Raw genomic sequence first — 22350 nt, 5'->3', positions numbered from 1 at the left:
GGGAAAGAAGAGAATTAGAGTAGTGGATGTAATTCTTCCCCTGTTCCATTGAAAAATCCTTGTGCCTTTCTACTTGAAGTATGAGTTAGTTCATAGTAGAGTGAACATACAGAGAATCTATTTGTTGTCTGCCTAAATTTGCAAGCTTCTAAAAAGCAGTTGTGCTGTAAAGCTTGTGAGTTGTTACTTTCTTTTTAGATTCCATTTGCATTGATTAGACCTCAGACTGAGCAAGATCCCCCTCCTGAGATGTTTAGGAAGGGAGACTGCGTGCAGCAGCGGCACGCAGCTTTAATTCCCATGATATTTTGGTGCTCAACTTTGCAGTTACACAAAGTACATTTGAAGAATATTGTATAATGTAAACTCTTGCCTATAACTAAATTTGCATCTCAAGAGATTAGGGTGAGTTTATGTGGAACTGAAGGCAATTTTAATGGATATCTCACTTCTGTTCATTAATTCAGGTGCGGGTCGGTGAAGTGGGGGGCAATACCCTTGGATTTTTTGACTGCCAGTTTAGTCCAGATGGTTCAATGATCATTGCTCATGCTTTTCATGGAGCATTTCACCTTTGGAAACAGTCTACGGTTAATAAGGTATGTTATTTATTTGGTATTATTAGTGCTTAAAAACATCGTTTGTCACTTTAGTTGAGCTGTATTATTAACAGAAAATATCAAATGTAACAGTGCAGCTTAAAATTAACAATAGAGATGTCCACCTTCTGAATATAGCATTCTGCAGGAGCCTCACTCCTGCACAGAAGGGAGGTTGGAATTACCCAAACTCTAAATCTGCCTTCTTGCAGCAACAACAAAGTTGGTGGAGTAAACTGAGTACATTTGTAGTTTTGCTTTGCTCAGAAATAGCATCTAAACCAATAACACTAATTTATTCTAAATTGGAGCAATGAATCAACATTTGTGTCCTTGTAGGCACTCCGAGTTCTATTAGAAGTATTAGCTGTTTTCATATGTCCAGTTTGTTTATTTCCCAATAAGGTCTTCATCACTTATTTTGGTTAAAATATGCTAATCAGTCAACTGAAAACTTTTTTGCTTGTTTGGTTAATTTTTATAGAAAGAATGGACTCCAGATGTTGTCATTTCAGGACATTTTAACAGTGTAGAAGATGTGAAGTGGGATCCAGAAGGAGAATTTGTCATCAGCGTTGGATTGGATCAAACTACTAGACTATTTGCTCCATGGAAAAGAAAACATGAGGCAGAGGTATGGTCTTCAAAGACTTTGTGGCATTGTTAAAGAGGTCTTGCCTGTCCTGAGTTTGGAATAAGTATAACTCTTACCTCAAATTTCCCCAAGCCATGATCTCTTCAAAACTGCTTGTGTAGGTGTTTGGTTTTGTCATTCAGTATGTGTTTTCACCTTAAATATACTAGTGGTAAGTTTTAGTTTCATGTGATTTGACTGCTGTTTAATCCTGAGTTTGCCTCTGTTTTACCTTCAGTTAGTGTTCTTGTAGGCTTTGGAAAACCAACTTCTGCAATAAGGCAAGAGGAGGAATACCTGTCTGATTCTAATAACCGTTTATTGCCCTCATTTAACGTTTGGCTTAGCACTGTGGCAGGGAATCACAAAGATACTTTTTTTTTTCCTACCCACATGCTTAATCTAAGCAAACCTCTTACTGTTTTTTTTTTTTTTTTTTTTTTTTTTTTTTTTTTACAGCATTTTGTTTATGAATGTGACTGTTTTATCAGAATGATTACCTGCCACTGAACTGCATTTGGCACCTATGTATGCATCTTTTCAGGAGCAGCTATTCCTGAGTAACTTTATATTAGAGAAGAAGTCTAAAGTTTTGATGTGGGGAAACCCTGTCTGGGAATGCAGAAGTTCCTGTTTCTAGTCAGTCATGCATTTTGGTAGTATTCTACTAGTACAATCTTTTTCTGGCAAGATTGTACTAATGTTCTATTTAGGCAACTGCCAGAAAGTAGAGCGATTGAAATCGCTATGCTATTAGCTGGGGAGGGTAAAGAGTAGCTATTAAAACTCCCTTAGCAAAGCTTCTGTAGTGTAGACCAGCATAGGGTGTCTTATGTTTCAGGGAAGAGTGAATTTGGCACCAGTTCCTTGATTTATTTCCAGGCCCCACGTAAGTGGTAGCAATCCCAGCTCAGGTTCTAAGCTTTGCATTGTGTTTGTAGGAAGGGCATCTTCAATTTCCTTCCCTGCCTCTTCCCCTAATCTCCAAGCTGGAGGGTGCGACACCTTTGTGGAAAAGATAGTTTGTTGGATTTGACATACGGAAGCCAAGTCCAGGACTAGCACGTTATGTAAGTTGGCAGCATTCGAAAGAGTTACTGATAGCACATCCTCTGTGACCTACTAAGTACCACTTTTCATTATGTGTACTGTTTAATTTTTTATCAGGAGGAACTGAGGTTTATATGATTTACTTGTGCAGCTGTTCCTGATTTTTTTTAAAATTAATCAACTAATGTAACAGAGTGATGGTAGTCTTCATACCTAAGTGGACTGAATTATTGTACTTCCCCTTCCTGTTCTGACAAAGAGCAATCTTCTGGCTGAATAGACCATGTGAAAAGCCAGGTAGTGCCAACACTTTGTGTCATAGGGTCTGGGAAAAAACGATAGCATCCTGCAGGTGGAGTGAGATGAAAGGTTGAGGTAGAAATGGGTCATCTGAAGGGGAATGGAGATAACATAAGCTGTTAAAATGCCTGCCTTTCTTTACCATACAGGGTTTAGCATTTGAAAAATTGCAATACCTGATGTTTGTCTTAAGATACAATGGATGTTTCAGGTATCTATGAGAAGTTAGTAATAAAGCTCAGTGTTAAGGATTGTTGTTGTTTTTTTTTTTTTTTTTTTTTTTTTTTTTAAGAGTGCCAAGAGTTAAATGAGAATTATTATCCCTTTGTAAAATTCCAGATCTGATACTATACTTGGTTCACATACCAGAAATAAGGGATAACAGCTAGCTTCAACTTGTCATGCAAACTTGGACCAGGGTTTTTCTGGATGAAGTCTATTGTACAACTTAGGCAACCCTCCCTTGGTTTTGATGTTTTTTTCTTTCTTTTTTTTTTCCTGTTTGTTTCGTTCCTATTGTGTGCTGTGTTCTAAAGTATATGAAGATGCATGTAGTGAAGGGGAAGAAGGGTTATTGTACTGTTACTTTTTTAATCAAATCGTGCTCTTGTGAAAAAATAGATTTTGTAGGTTTTCTCAAACACTCTATTCACATGGCATGGGAAGTTTTAAAAATGAAACTAAAATGAATTTTTAGTGTGGTATAGGCAGTTTGCAGTAAATATAATGCCTTTCCTTATGTTTGTATATCTAGTATAATGTAAATTCTGTATTTACTGCAGTTTTTCAAGCACTTTAATTCTGAAGTAATACAAAGTAATTCAAATTAAGTAACAGCTAGCAGAACTAGAATTAACTCAGAAATGCACACGGTATTGTTCCAACTGAAATACCGCATGTAAGTAGCAGCAAATAATACTTCCTAAAAATCTTTTCACGAAGAATCATTTTCTTCATGTGTAGAATAAACCATTTACATATTTTTTTCTAAAAATCTAATATTCTTTCTTGGCTTTTAGTAAGAAAGGTAAGCAAATGCCTTGGAGCCATTGCAAATGCAGGGACACCATTTACTAATTATAAGAATTGTTTAATGGAAGAATGAGATTTGACCGTATGTGTGCATACATCAGTAGAAGGTTGTATTAACTTTATTTGCTGGTTTTATCAATGCAAAGAGAAGTATTAGTACTTTTTGCAACTCAAAATCTTGCTGCTTCTCTGGTTAAGAATTATACTTTATCTGCATTTTTGTTTATTTAGGTAACCTGGCATGAAATTGCAAGGCCTCAAGTACATGGGTATGACATGCGCTGTCTGGCAATGATTGGCCGGTTTCAGTTCGTATCAGGAGCAGATGAAAAAGTGCTTCGAGTTTTTCGTGCTCCCAAGAATTTTATAGAAAACTTCAGTAACATCACTGGTATTCCAATGGAGAAGCTGTACCCCCAGGTCAGTGTTTCACAGCAATACAAACTTAAGGCAACCCTCTTCTGTGTAGGTAAAAATCAGTGCTCTAGAAAACATAAAATTGCACTAAATTCCATACAAATGCTTTTAATGGTTCTGAAACTTAGCTTTATTTCTCTTTTCCCTTCTGTTGGCTTCCATGTATGTTATTTCAAACGTATTTTTATGGTGTTGTCTTATAAAACAGGTTGTATTTGAAACAAAGCAAGGCCAAGCAATGTCTGAAGATTGTAGACTATTGGTTTAAAAAACAAAACCAAAACAAACACATGACTTGAAAACAAATAATAAGGCCTAAAGATGTACTTCTCCTTAATTTAAGGGCGTAGTAGACTTGTCTAGATGTAATTATTATTGTGTGGTTATGTGTTGTTTTTTATTTCCAAGCAGCTGATTAAAAAAAGCACAAAGCTTTCAGTGTTGTTGTTAGCTGCTATATATAAATATTTATAAAATACGTATTTGTTCATGCTTTATTTCCTCTTGGCTGTGGAAATTTTCTTGCAAGTCCTTTAGATTTCAGTTCTTAGGCCTATAGCTGTTTTTAGATAAATATGCTTTCCTACTCTGTGGAAAGATAAGTCTGCAGCATTGCCATCCTTTGTTTGCTACCCATTAACTTCAAGGTCTACTTTTGTTTTTCTCTGGGTTTTGTAGAGCAGCCCTCATTCAGGGTAGCTACCCCTGTACAGTGCCTTGCATGCTCTTTGCAATTCTGTCTCAAAAGCAAATGTTTTCTGGGTAGCTGCTTGTTGGTGGATTAGCCCTCCCATTTCATTTAACAATTGAAATATCTGGGAAAGAAATCTCTTCGTTTTTTAGTAGCAAGAAGTTACGTACGTAGCTATTTATTGCTTTAATTCTACAGGTCTTTGTAAACATTTGTGTTAATGATGTGCAAATAACATTGTTCTGTTATAATGCTGGCAGGTGTCATTATTTTACTTTTATGTAGACTTCCCTTATCAGCTCTTCCTCTGACTGCTATTTTTTGACCCATGATATCCCAAAGTGCTTCACATGGACTCTGTTTAAAGAGGAAGGCTTTACAAGCTCTAATGATATACTCTTAAATAGCTTTGTTGAAATATTTTTATGTGAATGCTTTTTTTCGCTAGTGCGTAAGCTTTTTCTTAATTTAGCTCATGTGAATTCCCCCCAAAAATTTACTTAAAACCAAAAAAGCCAAGATGAATAGGATTTTATTCAGCTTAAATCCATGGACTTGTATTATACCTTGGGTTGTAATAAAGAATCGCTTCTGTTTTAGAAGCCTTAGGTTGGTATGTTTGTATCACACATTGTCTCATCAAATTACGAATATTTAAATAAGTAACATAGTTTTTTCTTAATCTGACACTTAATTTATAAATCCAGTTATTTAAAACAGTCTTTGAACTTTCCAGACCCTTGAACAAAGAGGATTTATAGCTGTTAGATCAAACCCTTTTGCATCTCTACACAAAGGGCCTCAATCTTATTTACCTTTCTGTTTTTGGGCTTTTCTACCACATCTTTATGGAAATACTTTCTAATTATTTGTCTTTTCTCTTGGCTCCTCTAAATGGCCATGTGTTCCAGCCACACCTGTTACGTGCTGGATTGTGTTTGAAGTTATGGGCAGAGACACTCATTCTCTGTCCACGTTTCCAAAATGCTTCCTTCTTACTTCACCTCACAGCAGACTGTGCCCAATCTTAATGCATTTAAAACTGCAGTGCTCTCAGTTGTGCACTTATGTGCGTTCTAGGATAAATTAAATTGTGGTAGAAAACCTTTAAGTAGGAATGAAGATGCATGCTTGATGGCAAAACGCTTGTGCTGATGCCTTAGAGAAAGCTTTTTTTCTTCTTTGCAGAGTAGCATTCTTCATTTTGTCTGGGGTGTGCTCTGGATGAGTTGGGAGTGTTTCAAAGTGTCTCCCCTTCTCTCTAGAAAAGTCTCTGTTGTTACCACAGGGATTCATTGACCTGTGCCCTTTAAAACTTGATCCTACATGATAATCTGTGAAACCTCTCTTTTTTTTTTTTTTCATTCAGCAATCATCTGAACTTCCAGAAGGTGCAACTGTGCCAGCTTTGGGTTTATCCAATAAAGCTGTTTTTGAAGGTATGGTTAATGAGAAATAATGGTGATGGTGCTTCATGTGTAAAGTTTTTAAAATAATTACTTTAGTGTTTGTCTTTTTGTTAGGTCTATTATTGTGGGCTTGACTGCAAGTTTAGAAGCTAGAAGTTGTGCAGTGTGCTTATTTGTCTGGCAGCACCTAAATCTGGTGCTTAACAAAAATAACACAAATGAGAATCCTTCCTTGAATCGTCCATTTATCTACTTTTCGTTCCTCCCCTAAACATCCCATAATAAGTCTTGTGCAAACCCCAAATGCTCATTCCCTGCCTTCTAGGACCCACGCCCTAGAGGAAGTAACCTCACTCAGTGCTCCCAGGAGCTTCTTTCTCCTTGTCAGTTGATCTGGATGGGTTTCGTCCCCAGGCACTGGGGCTGATTGCCTTCCTGAGATGGACTTGGAAGTGTCTGGAATCCCCAGCCTGCTGTTCTGTTTTCTCTATGCTTCTCCCTCTCCCCTAGATGGGAAGTTGCTTTGTTGTACGTGAAGAAATTCATAAAACGTAATTTGGCAAAACCTATTTTTGCTCTTTCACCTCTTTGAATCTTTCCCCTGACAGAGGGAAATAAAAGTTCCATCTTCTAGAGCATCTTCACGCATACGATAACTAATTTCAACTGATTTCATGTGGCACATCCAGCAGTGGCACTATAAATAGAAAAACTGTCAAATTCTCTCTATTGTCTGTTATTGTCCAGCAAATGCTGTCAGCATTGACGGCTTAGGTTAAAGTGCCTTATAACTCTGTTCCTGCTTACCCTGCAGAAAAATCTTAATGGTGAATGATGATCTCAAATTAGATAAATGCTGATGTATTTTTTTTCAAGTGGGGAAGGCAGGATGGTAGGATGATCTCTCTTCTGCTGAGTTTTCTATACTTTTTTTTCTTTTTAAATACTGTATTTAAAATGTGCTTTTGGCAAAATGGCACTATTCCCCGTCTTTGTATCTTTTTCTTAAATAATACCTTCAAAGTGAAGGATAGAGCTGAATTTTAACATAACTGAGTAATTTCAGTTACTTTTAGTACTTTTGCCTAAAGCTAAAGGCTAAGTTCTTGGCAGATTTGCTGAAGTTTGCACACTGTAGATAGACTTCTACAAGTATGGCTTTTCATGTAAGCGTCTACATGAAACCTGGAAATTCTTCATTTGTGTCTGAGATTTTTGCTTAAGATTTTCCAGTGCAGAAGGAAAAAAGTTTTAACTTTGGGAAGCACAGTTTCAGCTCCAAGTGACTGATTCTTTCAGATATACCAAAATCTCTTCAGGAATCTCTAAAAGAGACTGTGCCAATGGAGAGGTCAGTCCCATACTCAAATCGGTCCAAAGGCTGTTATTTTAATATATATATTTTGTCTTCTCAGTCTCATGTCCATTAAAATAACTAGATTCAAATATTTGTATTATTGTAGCTCTGCAAGTAGAGAAACCTAATTTCAAATTTTAGAAACTTATTTAGATTTTAGAAATAATAGAGGGTTTTCAGTTGTATAATACGTGCTCATATTTTCCACTGTGTCGAGTATGTGCTCTACAGCTAATAAAGTCCTTGTTTTGAATAGGAGATATGCCTGTTCAACCAGCTGAAGATGAAGAAACTTTTAATACCATTTCGAATCAGTATCCTGAGATTTATTTTCAACCTTTGATCCTTACAGGTATGAGATTAATTTAGATTTTATGAAATAGAGAATGAGATTCATTGGATGTTAGCTTTGAAGCATTATTTAGCTGATTTTAGATTATCTAGTACCAGATTTTGAATGTCTTACAAATGTCTTTTAGAACCTCCCCCAGAGGATCACTTGCTGCAGAATACCTTATGGCCTGAAATTCAGAAGCTGTAAGTTTTCTTTTTTCTTTTACTTTTTTTTTTTCTAGAAAACTATTGTAACATTGATTTGATTTAGTCTGATCTTACAGCTCTGCCTGACTTACTACCTGATTTGACTTCATGCAGTGTATACCTTGTTAAATAAATACATGAATCCAAAAGTTAGGAAACTGGAGAAAATGGCAGTTGGACCTTGTGTGTCTCAAAACTGTGTTTCACTAGTTGTACACATTAATTTTTTCATGTTTTAACACAAAGCTATTCTTCTTTTGAATTTGTAATAGTCAGAGTTGTTGTCCCTTTAGGTTTTTGTCTTTTGGAGGTCTGTGTAAGGCACAGGTCCCTGTTTTTCCCTCCTTGTGCCAAGATAATAGTAACTTCTGTAGTCTGCTATAGGGACCTATTGCACATTTCTGTGGTCTTATCTGTGCTCTGGAATGTGATAGGCTCTTTGTGTGGTGTAACCTTGGTTTATGTCTGTCTGCTCGGTGCTTAAACCTTGGCCACACTGAAGGTCTCACAGTGTAAAGAATTTTCTGCTTCATGGCAGACTGCAGATCAAATCTGTATTTCTGGTATGGATGTAGTGCTGTTGCTAAAGGTTGAAGTATCAAATAAGGAGCTTTCCCCTAGAGGCTAACAGAGTTATAAGGTGCAATAGCAGAAGAATATAAGAATATAAGAAGCAGCAGCTGAAACAGGCTGTGGCTAGTGGTGGAGCAAAGAGGTGAATGTTGAGTAAGATGTTTACAGACACAGTTTGGGTATTGAATGTTGTCAGGGTAGGTTATGGATTGCAAAGGTAATAGGTCACGCCAATAACTGTTCTGAGGTGGCAGGGTTTTAGAATTCATCTGCTGCTTTGTTTCTTCTTTTCTGAGATTCACCTAAAGTAGTGATTTTATAACAATTTGCAAGCAAAGATTTGTAACCTGGTTGTTCATTCAGGATCTCAGTAACATGAATTGCAGTCTTCAAAGTTCTCATACTTGTACGCCTCAACCAGAAGAGTTGGTTTTAGCTATGTGTTGCTGCCTCTAGCCTTTACCAGCTTAATCAATTTTTTTTTTCTTGTCCGGCTGTTGCTCATATCAGTTCTTTGAACCTCTCAGTGTGGTTGCAAGTGGCAGTGCTAGGGAGTTGAGAGGCACTTGGAGGGGAAATGCAAAAAGGCTTTTCAACTGTAGCTTTTTCAAGACTGTTTTAAGTGAGTTTAGTTAGCAATGCTGCTCTGGAAGCAGAGATGTGAATAGGAAACTGAATATTTATATGTACTGGGAAGGATTCTTATTTCTGATCTTGATTCTACAGCACAAAAGCATGAAGCATTTGAAGCTCTTACAGGTTTACTTATGTGAATCTCCTGAAACACTGGTCATGGGCAGAAACAAAAATGTTGAGCCTTTGCTGATAACTACATTTACCTTTATGCATTATCAGATTCATTACTTTATTTGGAAGGAAAATTATTAAAAAAAAAATAAATGGGGGGGATGACAGTCTCTGCAAATTGCTTTCATTTGACCAAGTAGGAGGTTTTGTAGGAGGTCAGCTTTACCTTCAACTGGGCATTTAATCTTCTTTGAATACTTTTAAACACTTCTACTGCCAGGGAAGCTGGCCAAAATTAGACTGTATCTGTACATTTTATAATTACCAATTGTTCTGTTATATGGCTCTCCTGTTCATGCTGTGGCCGCTAATGTGGCCACTTACATAAGTAGTGAAAAGGGGACAAGGCAAAAATTTTTCTTCATTTGCCTTTGACAGTTCTCAACATCTAATACGGTATTAATCCTTGATACTCTGTTACAGGAATACTGGCTATCAACTCTTCTATTCTTCATTCAGTAAGATATCCTATATTTTATGATTGTCTTCAGGTGACTGATCTAAGCAGTTTTTCCTCTGTTTTTAGAGAAACTGCTAATGATAGCAATTCCTTTGTGCAAGGGAAACAAGATGTGGAGCGTCTATAGACTTTCAATTTTTTTTTCCTCAGGATAATCTTGAAAGAAGTAACATGAAATCACATAATGCAGATTTCAGGTTGCCATAGCAGCAGAAAAACAGCATGAGGAACTGACTTGCTAAAAATAGCTTGTTTGTTATTGACATTTGTGTATTCCCAGCTATAACTCAACACCAGATTTTGAAGGATTAGTGTTTGGTGTTGATAACTGGTTGAGTGGGTTTTAGTATGAAAAACTTGATGAATTTTTTACATAATCTGATAACTTTAAAATAAAAATATGATAAATCCTGTGAGAGTATGCTAATCTTTATCCGCTTGGAAAATTACCATAGAGTGTTTATATGCAGTGTGTACATCTCGTATAATACCCTGGGAAGTCTTGAGAGATCCTTTGCAACAGTAGAAAATTACAGTAATCATTCATCTGGAAACTTTGAATGTCCAGTCAACTTACCTGTGCATAAAAAACATTGTGAATTACGCACTGCTAGGGCAAAATCGCTTGTGGCTGGAAGTGTCACTTCATTATTCATTCATGCAGTTGCTCCTCTCTCTGTTTGGAAGCTTTGCTGTGCTGTGTTACGTAAGGGAGAGATCAGATTTGAATACGTGGGGGTGGAGGAAGGGGCTGTACTGGGGCTTCTGTACTTGCAATCTTCGTCTTTAATGAAGTCACACTTCGGTGATCTCTGATGCGTGTTATAGTTCAGTTTGTTATTTATGTATTTGCTTGGGGGCGGGGGTTGTGTTGCCTTCAGCCTTCCAGGGATCGCGTGAAACTAAATGGCGCAAACTGTCACTTGTTCACGGCGTTGCCTTAAGCTTTGGGGATTGGTTTGGGGGAGTGAAGCTGTGGCTGATGATGTCCAACCATCGTAGCAGTGGGAGGCTTCTTCCTCTCCTCTCTTCCTTTTCATCTCTTCCCCCGGTTTGCAGGGTTCTGCCCTCAAGGGTAAGGAGACAACGCTGTTCTGATTTAGCTCTACAGAGGTGGACAGTTCTCAGAATGACTTCCTCGGTCAGCAGCGTTGCAAAGACGTCGTTACGTGGGATTGATGTTCATGGGATTTTACTTGCAGCCAAAACAGCCATCTGTTTAAAAGACAAATTACTGTCTGTATCTGTTGAACTGAATCCAGAAGAGTAGCTGCTGGATGTATCCCACAGACAGACTCCCACATTCGTGTCTGAAGTTTGGGCATGCACTGCCTTTTTATGAAGAGTAACCGTGCCCAGGCTGTCTGGGGGGAGAGGGACGGGTGGCTGTGCTTAATTGGAATGTTAATTTGCAAATCTGATTGTGTCTTATAATGATGAAGTTACGTGCTTCTTCTCACCCTGCCACCAGTAGGAGTTTTATCATAATGCTTGCCTTTAAGACAGATTTCTGGAGACTACTGTGTATTGAAAACCCGTGAAAGTCCGGTTCCTTGAACAGAAAAAAAAAAACAACAACACGTTTCTTCCATGAAAAGTATACTTTCAATGAATTTCAGTGAAGGAAAAATAAACAGTGGAATAGCTTGTGAAACAAGTCCGCAGTTGCTTTGCTTTTATGTCATGTAACATAGTATTGCAGGACATTTAACAGTAACATTTTGAGCTTCTGCACGCCACTTTGCTCTTGTTAAATAGAGGCATTAAAATCTAATCTTTCTCCTTAAAAGAAAATAAGACCTAAGATAACATCTTTTTGCAAAGTCACATGAGCAGGACTATCATAGGTCAGACCAAGAGCCTATATAGATCAGTGTTATCTCCAGTAAAGACAGTGGCAGTAGGAGATGCTGTTTGCAGGGGTGTAGGAGTACTACTTAGTGCTGTCTTCCAAAGAAGGAGAGGACAGCTACATGTAAGCAGGCATCCAAAGTTGTTCTCTGGGGTGTTCTCCCAGCTTAGCTGTTTTCAGTCCAGGAGTTTCTCAAGCTGAACACGCATTTTTGTCTTGTTTCAACAACACTCACTTGTCTTCTCTTCCATACACTTGTGTAGGCCTGCTTGAACCAGTGGCAAATTGCAACTCTCTTGATACCCTGCCTCACAGAGGTCAGCAAGTGTGAAGAAACCTCCTAGCTATTTTTGGTAATAAAAAAAACAACAAAAACTTGGTTTCCCATCCAACCCATGTGTTTTTTTTGCAGATCAGCTTTGTTACCTGTCATATTCTTCAGGCAGAGGAAGTCTAGCCTACTTGATTGCTGCCTGTGCAGAAGTAATAAACAATCTCTGAGTATAAGGCCATGGGGAGAAATAACCAGGTTCTGGTGCCTCTGTACTTGATGACACTGAAGACAGTGTCCTGAGGTCATCTTTGTTCAAAAATGATGTTGGAAAAGCTAGAAAAGAGGGAGGAGACTCCCTTTGAGACTGACCACATACAAAGGTCATTTACCTTTGTTCACAGGGATTTCTGTATTATTCCTTACATATTTGTGTAAGTGAGTTGCATGGTCTAGATCTCATCCTAGAATTGTTATACCTTTGCTCAGAACAGAAAAGGCAATGCTTCCCTAGGTGCTAGAAAGCAAAGCCTCTCTGTAGGAACTAGTATTTAGCTGATATTTTTCTACTGTTTCTAGGTGTTCCCAATTTTACTCTGCTTCCAGCCTGTTTTGTGACTAATGGCAATTTGTTAGCCTGTGTTGTTTTTCTGTTTATTAGTTAACCCCCAATCCAAATATGTGATGTTCCAAAATAATTTGTGTACAAATCTTTCTGAAGCCTTTTTTTTTTTTTTTTTTTTTTTTTTTTTTTTTTTTTACAGCTTTCTTCTGATGTGATTCTTGTCCTCTAATTCAGAAATCTTTCAGTATTTCACAGAGCAGGCATCCTTTAGCTGAGTCTTTGCGGTGTATTTACTTTATGATCTTCAAATATGTGGCTTCTGATTTTTATCAGTAACGTTAAAATTGCTTTACAAGAAAATAAAAATGCATTAAATGCTGTCTTTGTCTACTTTGTTAATCATTGCGGTAGTGTCTGCATTGCTGGTGCTTTAGGATTGTGGAATGGGCTGGAGAGATTGTTCTGTAGACAGAAGCATGAAAGAATTTATGCAGATGTTTGAATTGAATGCAGAGCATTATTAAGAATTATTTCAGATGCAGTACAGAAAGTGGTGGGATGCTCCTGGTTTATACCTTTCTTTTTTGCAAGGGGATTGAAATTAACATAAAAGCCTCGATGCATATTACAAACAGGACTGTGATGTGTTAAATATCTTTTCACATTTATTTCAGATACGGACATGGATATGAAATATTTTGTGTTGCTTGCAATAATTCAAACACTTTAATTGCCTCAGCATGTAAGGTAAGAAAAGATTCTAGCACCATCTAGTGAAAAGTGCTGTCATATTTCTTGGGCTGAAAGAGCAGGTGTCAGAATTCAGTTTGAGCTGAATCTGCTCTGAATATGAAAGATTTCGTGTAAGTAACTTTCCTTGCAAAGGTGAGAATGAATACAGAAACTGTATTATTCATAAATGATATGTAGTTCATTTGAAGATATTAGCTGAATTCTAACAAATAGAGGTATAAAACATTTTTCATTGATACATTGTCAACTCTGATAGAAAGTAGTGAAGCAAAGTTTTGCAGAGGAAACACTCCAACTCTGTGGTAAACCTTAAAGTAAGCCCCTTAATATCTTAGTATGTTGAGACGTGTGATTTTTATATTTGCTCTCTTTAATTCTCACTGACATTTTTTTAAAGGCTTCCAAAAAAGAACATGCAGCAATTATTTTGTGGAGCACTACTTCTTGGAAGAAACTACAGAGTTTGTCATTTCACAATCTGACTGTTACTCAGCTGGCATTTTCTCCTAATGACCAATTTTTATTAGCAGTTTCTAGAGACAGGAATTGGTCACTGTGGAGGAAACAGGACTCATCAGAGTCAGGTAAGATGTGTGAAATAGATATATTCATTTGAAAACTCTAAGATTTGTTCAACATTTTGGGCTTAAAATATTTGAAAGAGACTTATTAAATAAATAAATAAATAAATGGACATTTTCCTTACAACTTTTAAGAATTAATAGTGGTATAAGTTCCTGTGGCTTTAGGAACAGCAATTAATGTTGTATAGAAAAGCTAGAAAATGTAGAAAAGGATATAATCAGGCAGTAAATGACATTTAATTGATGGACATAATGAAGTCTGCTGTTTGTCCTCCTGCCTTCTGCTGGTGATTGTGCACTTCTGATTTACTGAAATCAAGCATACGTGCCAGAGTGTAATGTCTGAATTTCATACTGGTATTCTACCATGCAAAACCTTTGCTTTGGTGTTCTGTGCAGGCTAGGCTGGAAGGTTCATAATTATACTGATGTCCGGCATAGCGCTGCCTTTTCCCTTTTTACAGGGCACGACACTTTGAGACTCTTGACAGGATTAATTTCTGTCTTTGGTGTGGGTTTCTGATAATCCTACACAATTGATTAATTTGACTAGGGCTGGCTCTGTCTATAAAATAGAGCAGACAGTAAAGATTCCATTTACTTTGTCATTAGGACTTTCAGCCTTGTGAAATCATGAGGAGGTTGCCATTGAACACTTAAATGGATTCCTTGAACAGATGCTTGTGCTTAAACGATTATCATTGCCTTGTTGACTTACAAGAGCCCATTAGTCTTTATGCGCCACTAAGGTTACTGAGCTCTGTAGAGTTTTTCTAGAGACTTGACAATGAGTTTTGGCCCCATCAGACTGTGTCTGGTTGTGTTCTGGCTTGAGATTTGTTCTATTCAAGCTTCTATTCTAAAGCCTGACATATTGTTCACAGTAGTTACTTAATCTTTTGGGTTAAGGAGTACAAATTCATATAAGAAGTAAGTAGAGGAAACCGTCTTTTCATCTGTTCATTGATAAATTCTCTGTCTACAAGGAATATTGTTATAGGTATAAAGCAAAACTGCTTCAATTGTCATCCCAACAAGTGGTTAGTCAACATCTATGTTCCAAAATGACAGTCCTTTCTACTTAGGAAAAGCTTTCCTATTTAGTGATCTGCTAATCAGATTTATTGCCTGATTATATGTATAGCGAAATGGCAACCTGTCTCTTTGGGAACAGATTAATCTTTAGGATTGGATCATAATGATTTGAGTTCTTGGGGCTTTACTGGTAAATAGTAACTGTAATGAGATCGGGGAGGGGTTATATGTGTACACGTGGTAAAAATTACTCTATACTAAGGCTTTTGAAATCAGTGTTCTTATTAAAATCTTCCAAAGAACGTCGATGTCTTATGCTTGGAATTCATTGCTTTTGAAACAGCTAAGTGTGTAAAAGGTACTGTTCCCACTGTTTTTGTGCTGTAAGGGCTGACTGTTATGGTCTTAAACCAGTAATAATTAGGGTTGTGTGATTAATGTACTCCCAATTGCTTTAAAGATGAGTGGAAATAAAAATATTTTAATTTTAATTTTTAAAGATGAGTGTCCAAATATTCCTGCAGTCCTCACTATACTAAGTGAGGGTAACAGTTACTTTCAATAAGCAAAGTAGTTGAAGCAAGGGTTTTTTCCTCTGTGTGTTTTATTCCAGGCCCAGTTTTCAGTTGCTGTGCATACACAGACAAAAATACAGCTGTTCACAGTCGAATCATTTGGTCCTGTGATTGGACACCAGATAGCAAGTATTTTGTTACTGGCAGTCGAGACAAAAAGGTAATTAATATAAAAAGAATGTTATAAGCCCAGAATTATTTAAAATATATTTTAGATTAGCAAATACTATGTTCTCATGGGCCCATAGTTTATAAACACAAAAAGCTTGTAGTGTGTGTTATCATAGAGATCATGGAAACTTTCATATGCTAAATAAAGTGCTTGAATATGTATGTACAAGACAACGGTCAGTTGATTGGACTTCCTCCTATCTTAACTTCACACAGTAAGATAAGCATATGTCACATAACTCTTACGGGTCTCTACTTAAGTTTTTCTGATTTTTTTTTTTGTAGTAGAATCTGTGTTTGTTATTAGTATATTTAATACAATCAAGCAGACTTCCTAAAAGTTGGATTTTCATGGATAGAAATTGTGACTGTTTTACTGGTCATCCCCTTTGTTCTGTGCTCTGAGAGCATTTTAACTACGTAATTCCTTAATTCTTTTGTGAATGCATTTACAAAAAGAATAATGTGAAACTTCCTAGATGATTCTCTTTCTAACAGGTCATTATCTGGGGCCAGTGTGATTTATCTATGTCTGCTGAAGGGAATATGCTGGATTCAGTCAAGCCTTGTTCAACCGTACTGGATGCCATGGATTCTGTTACAGCTGTTAACATCAGCCACGTGCTAACTCCTGATGGAAGGTATTGCTGTTTTCTATAATACCATTTTACACTTAACTTGAAATTAGTATTCATGTTTTTCTCCCTTTAGTCAATTTTCTGTGGCTAAACAGCTCCTAAAATTTAGCTGTCAAATATTCTGACCGTTCTTTGACTGCATTAACTTTTCTTTCTGCTTTCCTGGCATCTTTCAGGTACCAGTAATTTCTCCAAACAGCGTAACAAGAAAGGGAGGGGAGGGCAAGGGGGAAGGGCTAGTGCATCTGAAACATTCATTCTTCTTACAATATTGACTGGTCTGATGCTGCAATAACCTCATTATGAGTGTTGTACTTTTTTATTCTAAACAGAATAATATTTTGCAGATTTCTGCTTTCTTCATTTTTATGAAGAAGCTCTGATTTAAACTTCTTTCATGAAAAACTGTCTTATTGAATTGAAGGGCAAGGTGCAACACACCATCTTTGAGTGCTAGGTCTTTCTAGCTTGCTTTAGAGCTAGCTTTGCTGAACTGCCTACTGTAATCTCTTAGAAATAATGTGTTTGTTCTCTTGATAGGTATATTGTTGCAGTAGGCTTAGAGAATGGGAAGATTATCTTGTACACGTGGAAGCAGAGTGGGCAAGAACCAGCACTAGCTGATTGGACTAAGTGCGTTGAGATGGATAACAGGTATGTCTTTTGAAGTAACTTAGCAGCAAGGAAGTGTTCCTGTTGAGACTGATAGTGCTGGAGTTCTCTTCTTATATCATAAAATGATATGAAACTGCTTTATTTTTGTATCAGATATTGTTATCCTTCTAGGAAAAGACTGATCTCTGAAAGCTTACAGATGTTTTTATCAAAACACAGGAGAAAAAACAAAAAACAAAAACAAACAAAACAACAACAACAACAAAAACACACAAGGAGGGAAGTTAAACTCCAAAATACTTCATGCTGTGTAAATGGTCTGAGAAATATTACCCCTTCATTGGCTTAAAGCTCCATTTAAAAAAAAGAAAATGTTGTTAACCATAAAATAAGGTGATAGAAAACACTGAAGTGGGAAGAAAGATTCACTGTCGATGTACATCAGTAAAACATTTTGGAGTGGATGACAGAAAGTTTTCTTGAGCAGTTTCTAGCAGAAACCAAAGGAATGTTAAGCTATATGTGGTGCTGCTATGGTGACAGCTAGAGAAACTCTGTGGAGACTTTGAATATTTCATTTGGAGCATTTTCCTAGATTCTTTTTAGCAGCTGGCATTGATAGTACCAGAAATGAAAGTTGATGGTGACTTTGGCCTGTGTGTACTTGAAGTGAATTCAAAAGAGACACCAAGTGACAGGAAGTTGCAGACAAAAAGCCAGAAATCTGTCATATCTCAATAAATGAGGTACTAGACCTGCAGCTTAATGTGGTAAAACTTGAAATCAATAGCTGTTTAAATTATTGATGAGTGAGAGGATAAAATGTCACTGGTATTCGAGGCCCTACTTATTTTAAGAATTTAATACCCGCTGGTTGTCACAAGTCAGTTTTTTCTCAGTTGGTAGTGTTAAGAGTACTAATTATATAAATGTTGATGTTTACAGTCACATACCCAACTGTGCTTGACATTTTGCAGTTATGTATGGATTTCTTTTTGTTGCAGCCAAAGTCACGCTCTTGCTGTGAAACGTTTGTGTTGGAGACATCATGAGGGCAGAGCTGGACATAATGATCAGAAAAACAGTGAATGGTTGCAGCTTGCAAGTTGTGGAGCTGATCACTGTGTTAAAATATTCAACGTCAACAGATTTGCTCTTTAGAAAAAACAGCAGGCCTCTCTGTGCAAAATGGGTTCACAACATTTTATTTCAACTTTGTTTAACCATATTGATTTTTGAATTCTGTTTTCTGCCATGGAAAGTGAAACATCCGAAATATAACTTATTAAAGCATTTTTCACAATTGTTTAAAATGCCAACTATTTTTCTAATTTTGTAGTTTCAGGAAATGTGAAGTATTTTATATAGTTTGGTTGGGTGAGTATCCTGGAACTCAGAGAGAGGAGGTGGGCTGGGGCACAGAAGAACAATAATGAGATGGCTCTGTTCACTGTGACTCTGGGGTTGATGGGAAGCTGCTAGTATTTGGGTTCTGCTGTGCTTGGGGTTATAAGGAGTACTGAATTGTTCTGAACACCTTATTCCTGTTAAATGCAACTGTTGGTTAGCCTGCCAGTGCTGACACTGTGTTTAAGCATCTGTAGTTAACCAGAGATAAGAATTATACAGCTTTCTTCAATGGCCTTCTTTTCACTGTTTATTACAGTGCTGGTCCAACTCTTAGACCAGCCTACTCCTGCTTTAGAAGGAGTAGGTTGTCCTTATGCTTGGAGTGGTCTGCTTGTTTTTCCTATCTAGTGGGACTTAAAGCCTAACTCACAGGCAGCTTAAATCTTCTTCTCTCTCCTCCGTGTAACTGTGAACCTTTCCCATGCAGACTGCTGGGATGGAAGAGACACCTCTTTCTTTGCTTCCTCTACAATTTGAGCTGGAAAAGCTTACAAATGTTAGTAGTCAGGAGCTGAAAGGTGGCAACTGTTCCCTTATATTGTCGTCTTCTAACTCTTCCTGGCTCTTCTACTGACTCTTCCTGGCTTTTGAGAGCTCTGTTGAGAGGCTGAGCGGCTTAACTGAAGTCTAATTGTACTGTAATTAGCATAGAATGATGATAGATAGTGAGTACTTCAAAAAGGCTGCCTTTGCCCTCAGCATGTCTGTGTCTGATTCCAAAGTCTAATTAGAAATTAGTTAAAACTTTGGGGTTGAAATGATTTTTGTTCTAGAACCAGTTGCTACCCAAACTGGTAGTGCAGAAATAATTGGAATTGTGTTTTACTGTATTGCATCTTTAGCTAAGGAATACAGTGTGGACCAAACTCTTTTCAGAATAATTATAATTTATGTTTTAAAGGGGGGTGTTATGTTTTATCTTTTTACTTTCAATTCTATTTTTCAGCATTTAACAAAAAAAAAAGCAATTCTTTAAAATGTCTTAGGCGCATTAAAGCCCTACACCTTAATAAAGATGCTTTGCTATATTCATTTTATTTGTGGTACCCAGTGCTTCCTTCACATGCGTACTTTAAACATTTTAATAACGTATCTTGTCCAAGAATTCTTAAACATAGACCGTATCCTGACAAAAGCAAGATACAACTTACTATTCATGAGGCTTCATAATGTTGCCAAAAATGAACTTTATGTCACAATTGTAATTCAGTATCTGAAACTTGATACTTGAATTTGATGATAATACTAAATAATAATTTTCAATACTAGTTACGTCTTGCCATGAGGCTTCTCTTGCCTTCAGGGAAAAGTGAACCATAATATTGTCCCTCACTTGTATTTTGTGCTGTCGTTAAACAAACTTTTTACCTATACCAATGTTGTTGTTAAACAAGCACCGGCTATTACATGATTTAGTAAACCATTCTATTACACATGTGGATTTTTGATACTCTTCATATCAGAGTATACCTCATTTTTCCAACATTAGATGTGTCAGATCAGACTTCATCTCCACAGTTTGTAACAGACACTTTTTATTTTCAGTTGTTAGAGGTTGTCAGAAGACTTGCATGATATATTTTTTTTTTAAAGTACAGCTTTCTTTGTTTACATTATCACTTTACGTATGCCTTTATCTTCTCAGTAAATCAATTATAGTCATCTTAAACCAGCATGTAAATCAGCACCTCGGTCAGATACTGATTTCATTATCTCAACTCATATCAGAAAATTATTTGGATCAACATAAGCGGGATACAAACGAAAAGTCAGTGTAATTTTAGAGATCATTTTGGGATAACATTGGGCTGCATAATGAAGAGTAGGGTTCTTTAAACAACGAAGTAGTACACTTTATTATAAGTCCCTAAAGAACTTCTGGTTTGCTTGGTTTCTTTATTTAAAAAAAAAAAAAAAAAAAAAAAAAAGCAAGCATTTTCCAGACACTGACTGTATTCACTCTCTATTTCATTTTTCTTGTTTTATTGATTTTGTAAATACTGCTCGAATAAAGTGCCTTCTTGTTGCAAAAACTCAATTATTTTTGAAGAATCTACTGTTGTTTTAGTACATTTGAGTGGCTGTCACTTTTATTTGCTATATTTTTCCATTTATATGTGTTTTCTCCTGTGTGTATTCTTGCTGAGAGACACGTTTTCATACATTAAAATAGTGCATACAGTCATGAATAATTGCATACACTTTAAAAAAAGTTATGGCTTTAGTCATATTTGCCTGACTCTCCTGATCATAGTCTTGTTTACCTACCAAGATCTAACTGGTATATGTATCCATTTTTATTTCTGCATTTTCTTCACTGTTGCCCTGGTCACTGCTGTTCTCTGTTGTGAGGTACCATGCCTCTTTCTATTCCTACACATCCTTCTTTCTTAAAATTTGTTTATTTTTCATGGCTTTCCTTAAATGAAAGCTCTTGTTGCTCTCAGGTGTTCTTTTGGAAGATGGAGTTAGCCTCTATACTTTTGCAAGTTGCTTGTATCTGTAGCAGACAGTTTGATGTCATAAAATAAATAATAAAAATAAATTTAATTTTCTTTCTTCCAATTTATCCTCAGGACTGCCAATTCTAATCTTAGGAGGCTCCAACTTTTCACAACAGGGCCTCTGTTATTTCATTTGTTTTCCCTTAACAATGTGACTGTGTGCAGTGGTCAGAGGTAAAAACTTGTTGTCCGGAATTTATGGTGCACCCCATCTTTGCATTACTTGTTCCTGCCAGCACTTAAATAAGGCTTAGTGACACTCTTGCAGTGATGAAAAGCCAGAGGCAAATGGTACATGACAAAATGCAGCCATCTATAGCAGCCTAATCCTCCATATGAATTTTCTAACTCTGGTTACAACTTCTGAGTTCCTGTTTTCATTTCTGTTATCAGACTGGACAAGGGCAGTATGCTTATTTTAAATCCCAGTGGTCGAGCAGCATACAAAGCTAATGTGACATCCCTTATAAACTGAGGCTTTCCACAGCACTACTTATAATTTATTGTCTTTTTTTTTTTTTTTTTTTTTTTAACCAACCCTCGCATCTGAAATGTGCAGAACTGGGTCTGTGCAGGTTTAGAAAGCTAAGCTGCTTAGTGCCTCTGCAGTGCTGAAACGCTAACTTTCTGAAGTATTGTGGGCTGACTGATGTGTAGCTTGCCATTAAATAATAGTACACATTTAATTAAATGTTTCCATAAACACTAAGGCAGATGAGGTCTTGTTTCCTTCAGATTTGAGCTCTCAGCTAATTGTGAGTTTTCATTAGTTTCCTTGTGATTAGTTACTTAGGACAGCTTTATGTGTGGATTTTTGCTTCCAGCATGACCTTAAGGTGCCAGTTCTTGTCTAGACACTGAATTTGTTCTCTTCTGTCTCAAGCCTATAAAATTGGTGTATTTTTACCTTTAAACTTTACATGTTTAAGACAGACTGGGGTTGAATTGATCCAGTGGATTAAAACAACTCATAAGGATATACGCACATGTGTAAACCATGAAAAAAGATTGGTGTACTCTTAAAAGGCCAGGGTAGTCTTAAACCCATCTATAAAAATGTAAATCCACCTCTGATAAAATGTCAACACTTGCCTCATATTTGGCCCTTTGTAATTAATTGCTTCCTTTCCTTTCCCTTTCCCTGCGGTATGCCTTGTATTGAAGAATACAAGAAACCAAACCAGCTTACTGGTTTGTTCATATGGGTGCTGTTGAAAAATACCTCAACAGCAGTATCAGCTTTTAGCCCAAGATCTCAATTCTGGGAAGCAAATTGCTTCCTGCAGTGAAGTTGGTGGGTAAGTTTCCAAATATGTGGCTTTTTTTTTTTTTAATTTCATTTTGAAGTATGGGTTGTTGCATCTTTCTGCATCAACTAAAGCCGTAAATATATTTCAAAAGTCTTTAATCATACTCTGAATCTCTGTGGCATCTCTGCTTTCAAATGCTACATACCCTAGTGCTCCTTATCCCCACTCAAATTTGAGTTGCATAGTTATAGTGCTGCG

General features: G+C 36.8%; 1 protein-coding gene across 1 annotated transcript in view; it reads left to right on the top strand.

Annotated features, from left to right (window-relative positions):
• ELP2 (elongator acetyltransferase complex subunit 2) overlaps nt 1-20708 on the top strand; it is a 35100-nt gene extending 14392 nt beyond the window's left edge. Inside the window, exons 11-22 of the mRNA XM_082754217.1 lie at nt 468-599; nt 1084-1233; nt 3847-4035; nt 6093-6162; nt 7746-7841; nt 7969-8026; nt 13232-13304; nt 13708-13894; nt 15543-15664; nt 16174-16316; nt 16854-16967; nt 17933-20708. Coding sequence (XP_082610343.1) covers nt 468-599; nt 1084-1233; nt 3847-4035; nt 6093-6162; nt 7746-7841; nt 7969-8026; nt 13232-13304; nt 13708-13894; nt 15543-15664; nt 16174-16316; nt 16854-16967; nt 17933-18089 — 1491 coding nt within the window. The 3' untranslated portion in view covers nt 18090-20708. The remainder of the gene's footprint in view (nt 1-467; nt 600-1083; nt 1234-3846; nt 4036-6092; nt 6163-7745; nt 7842-7968; nt 8027-13231; nt 13305-13707; nt 13895-15542; nt 15665-16173; nt 16317-16853; nt 16968-17932) is intronic.
• Nucleotides 20709-22350: the final 1642 nt, after the last annotated feature.

The sequence above is a fragment of the Aythya marila genome (genome assembly GCF_965140915.1).
Source record: "Aythya marila genome assembly, chromosome: 2".
NCBI classification, from domain to species: Eukaryota; Metazoa; Chordata; class Aves; order Anseriformes; family Anatidae; genus Aythya; species Aythya marila.
Note: the sequence above shows the minus strand (reverse complement) of the source record. Positions and strands in the feature narration are given on the sequence as shown.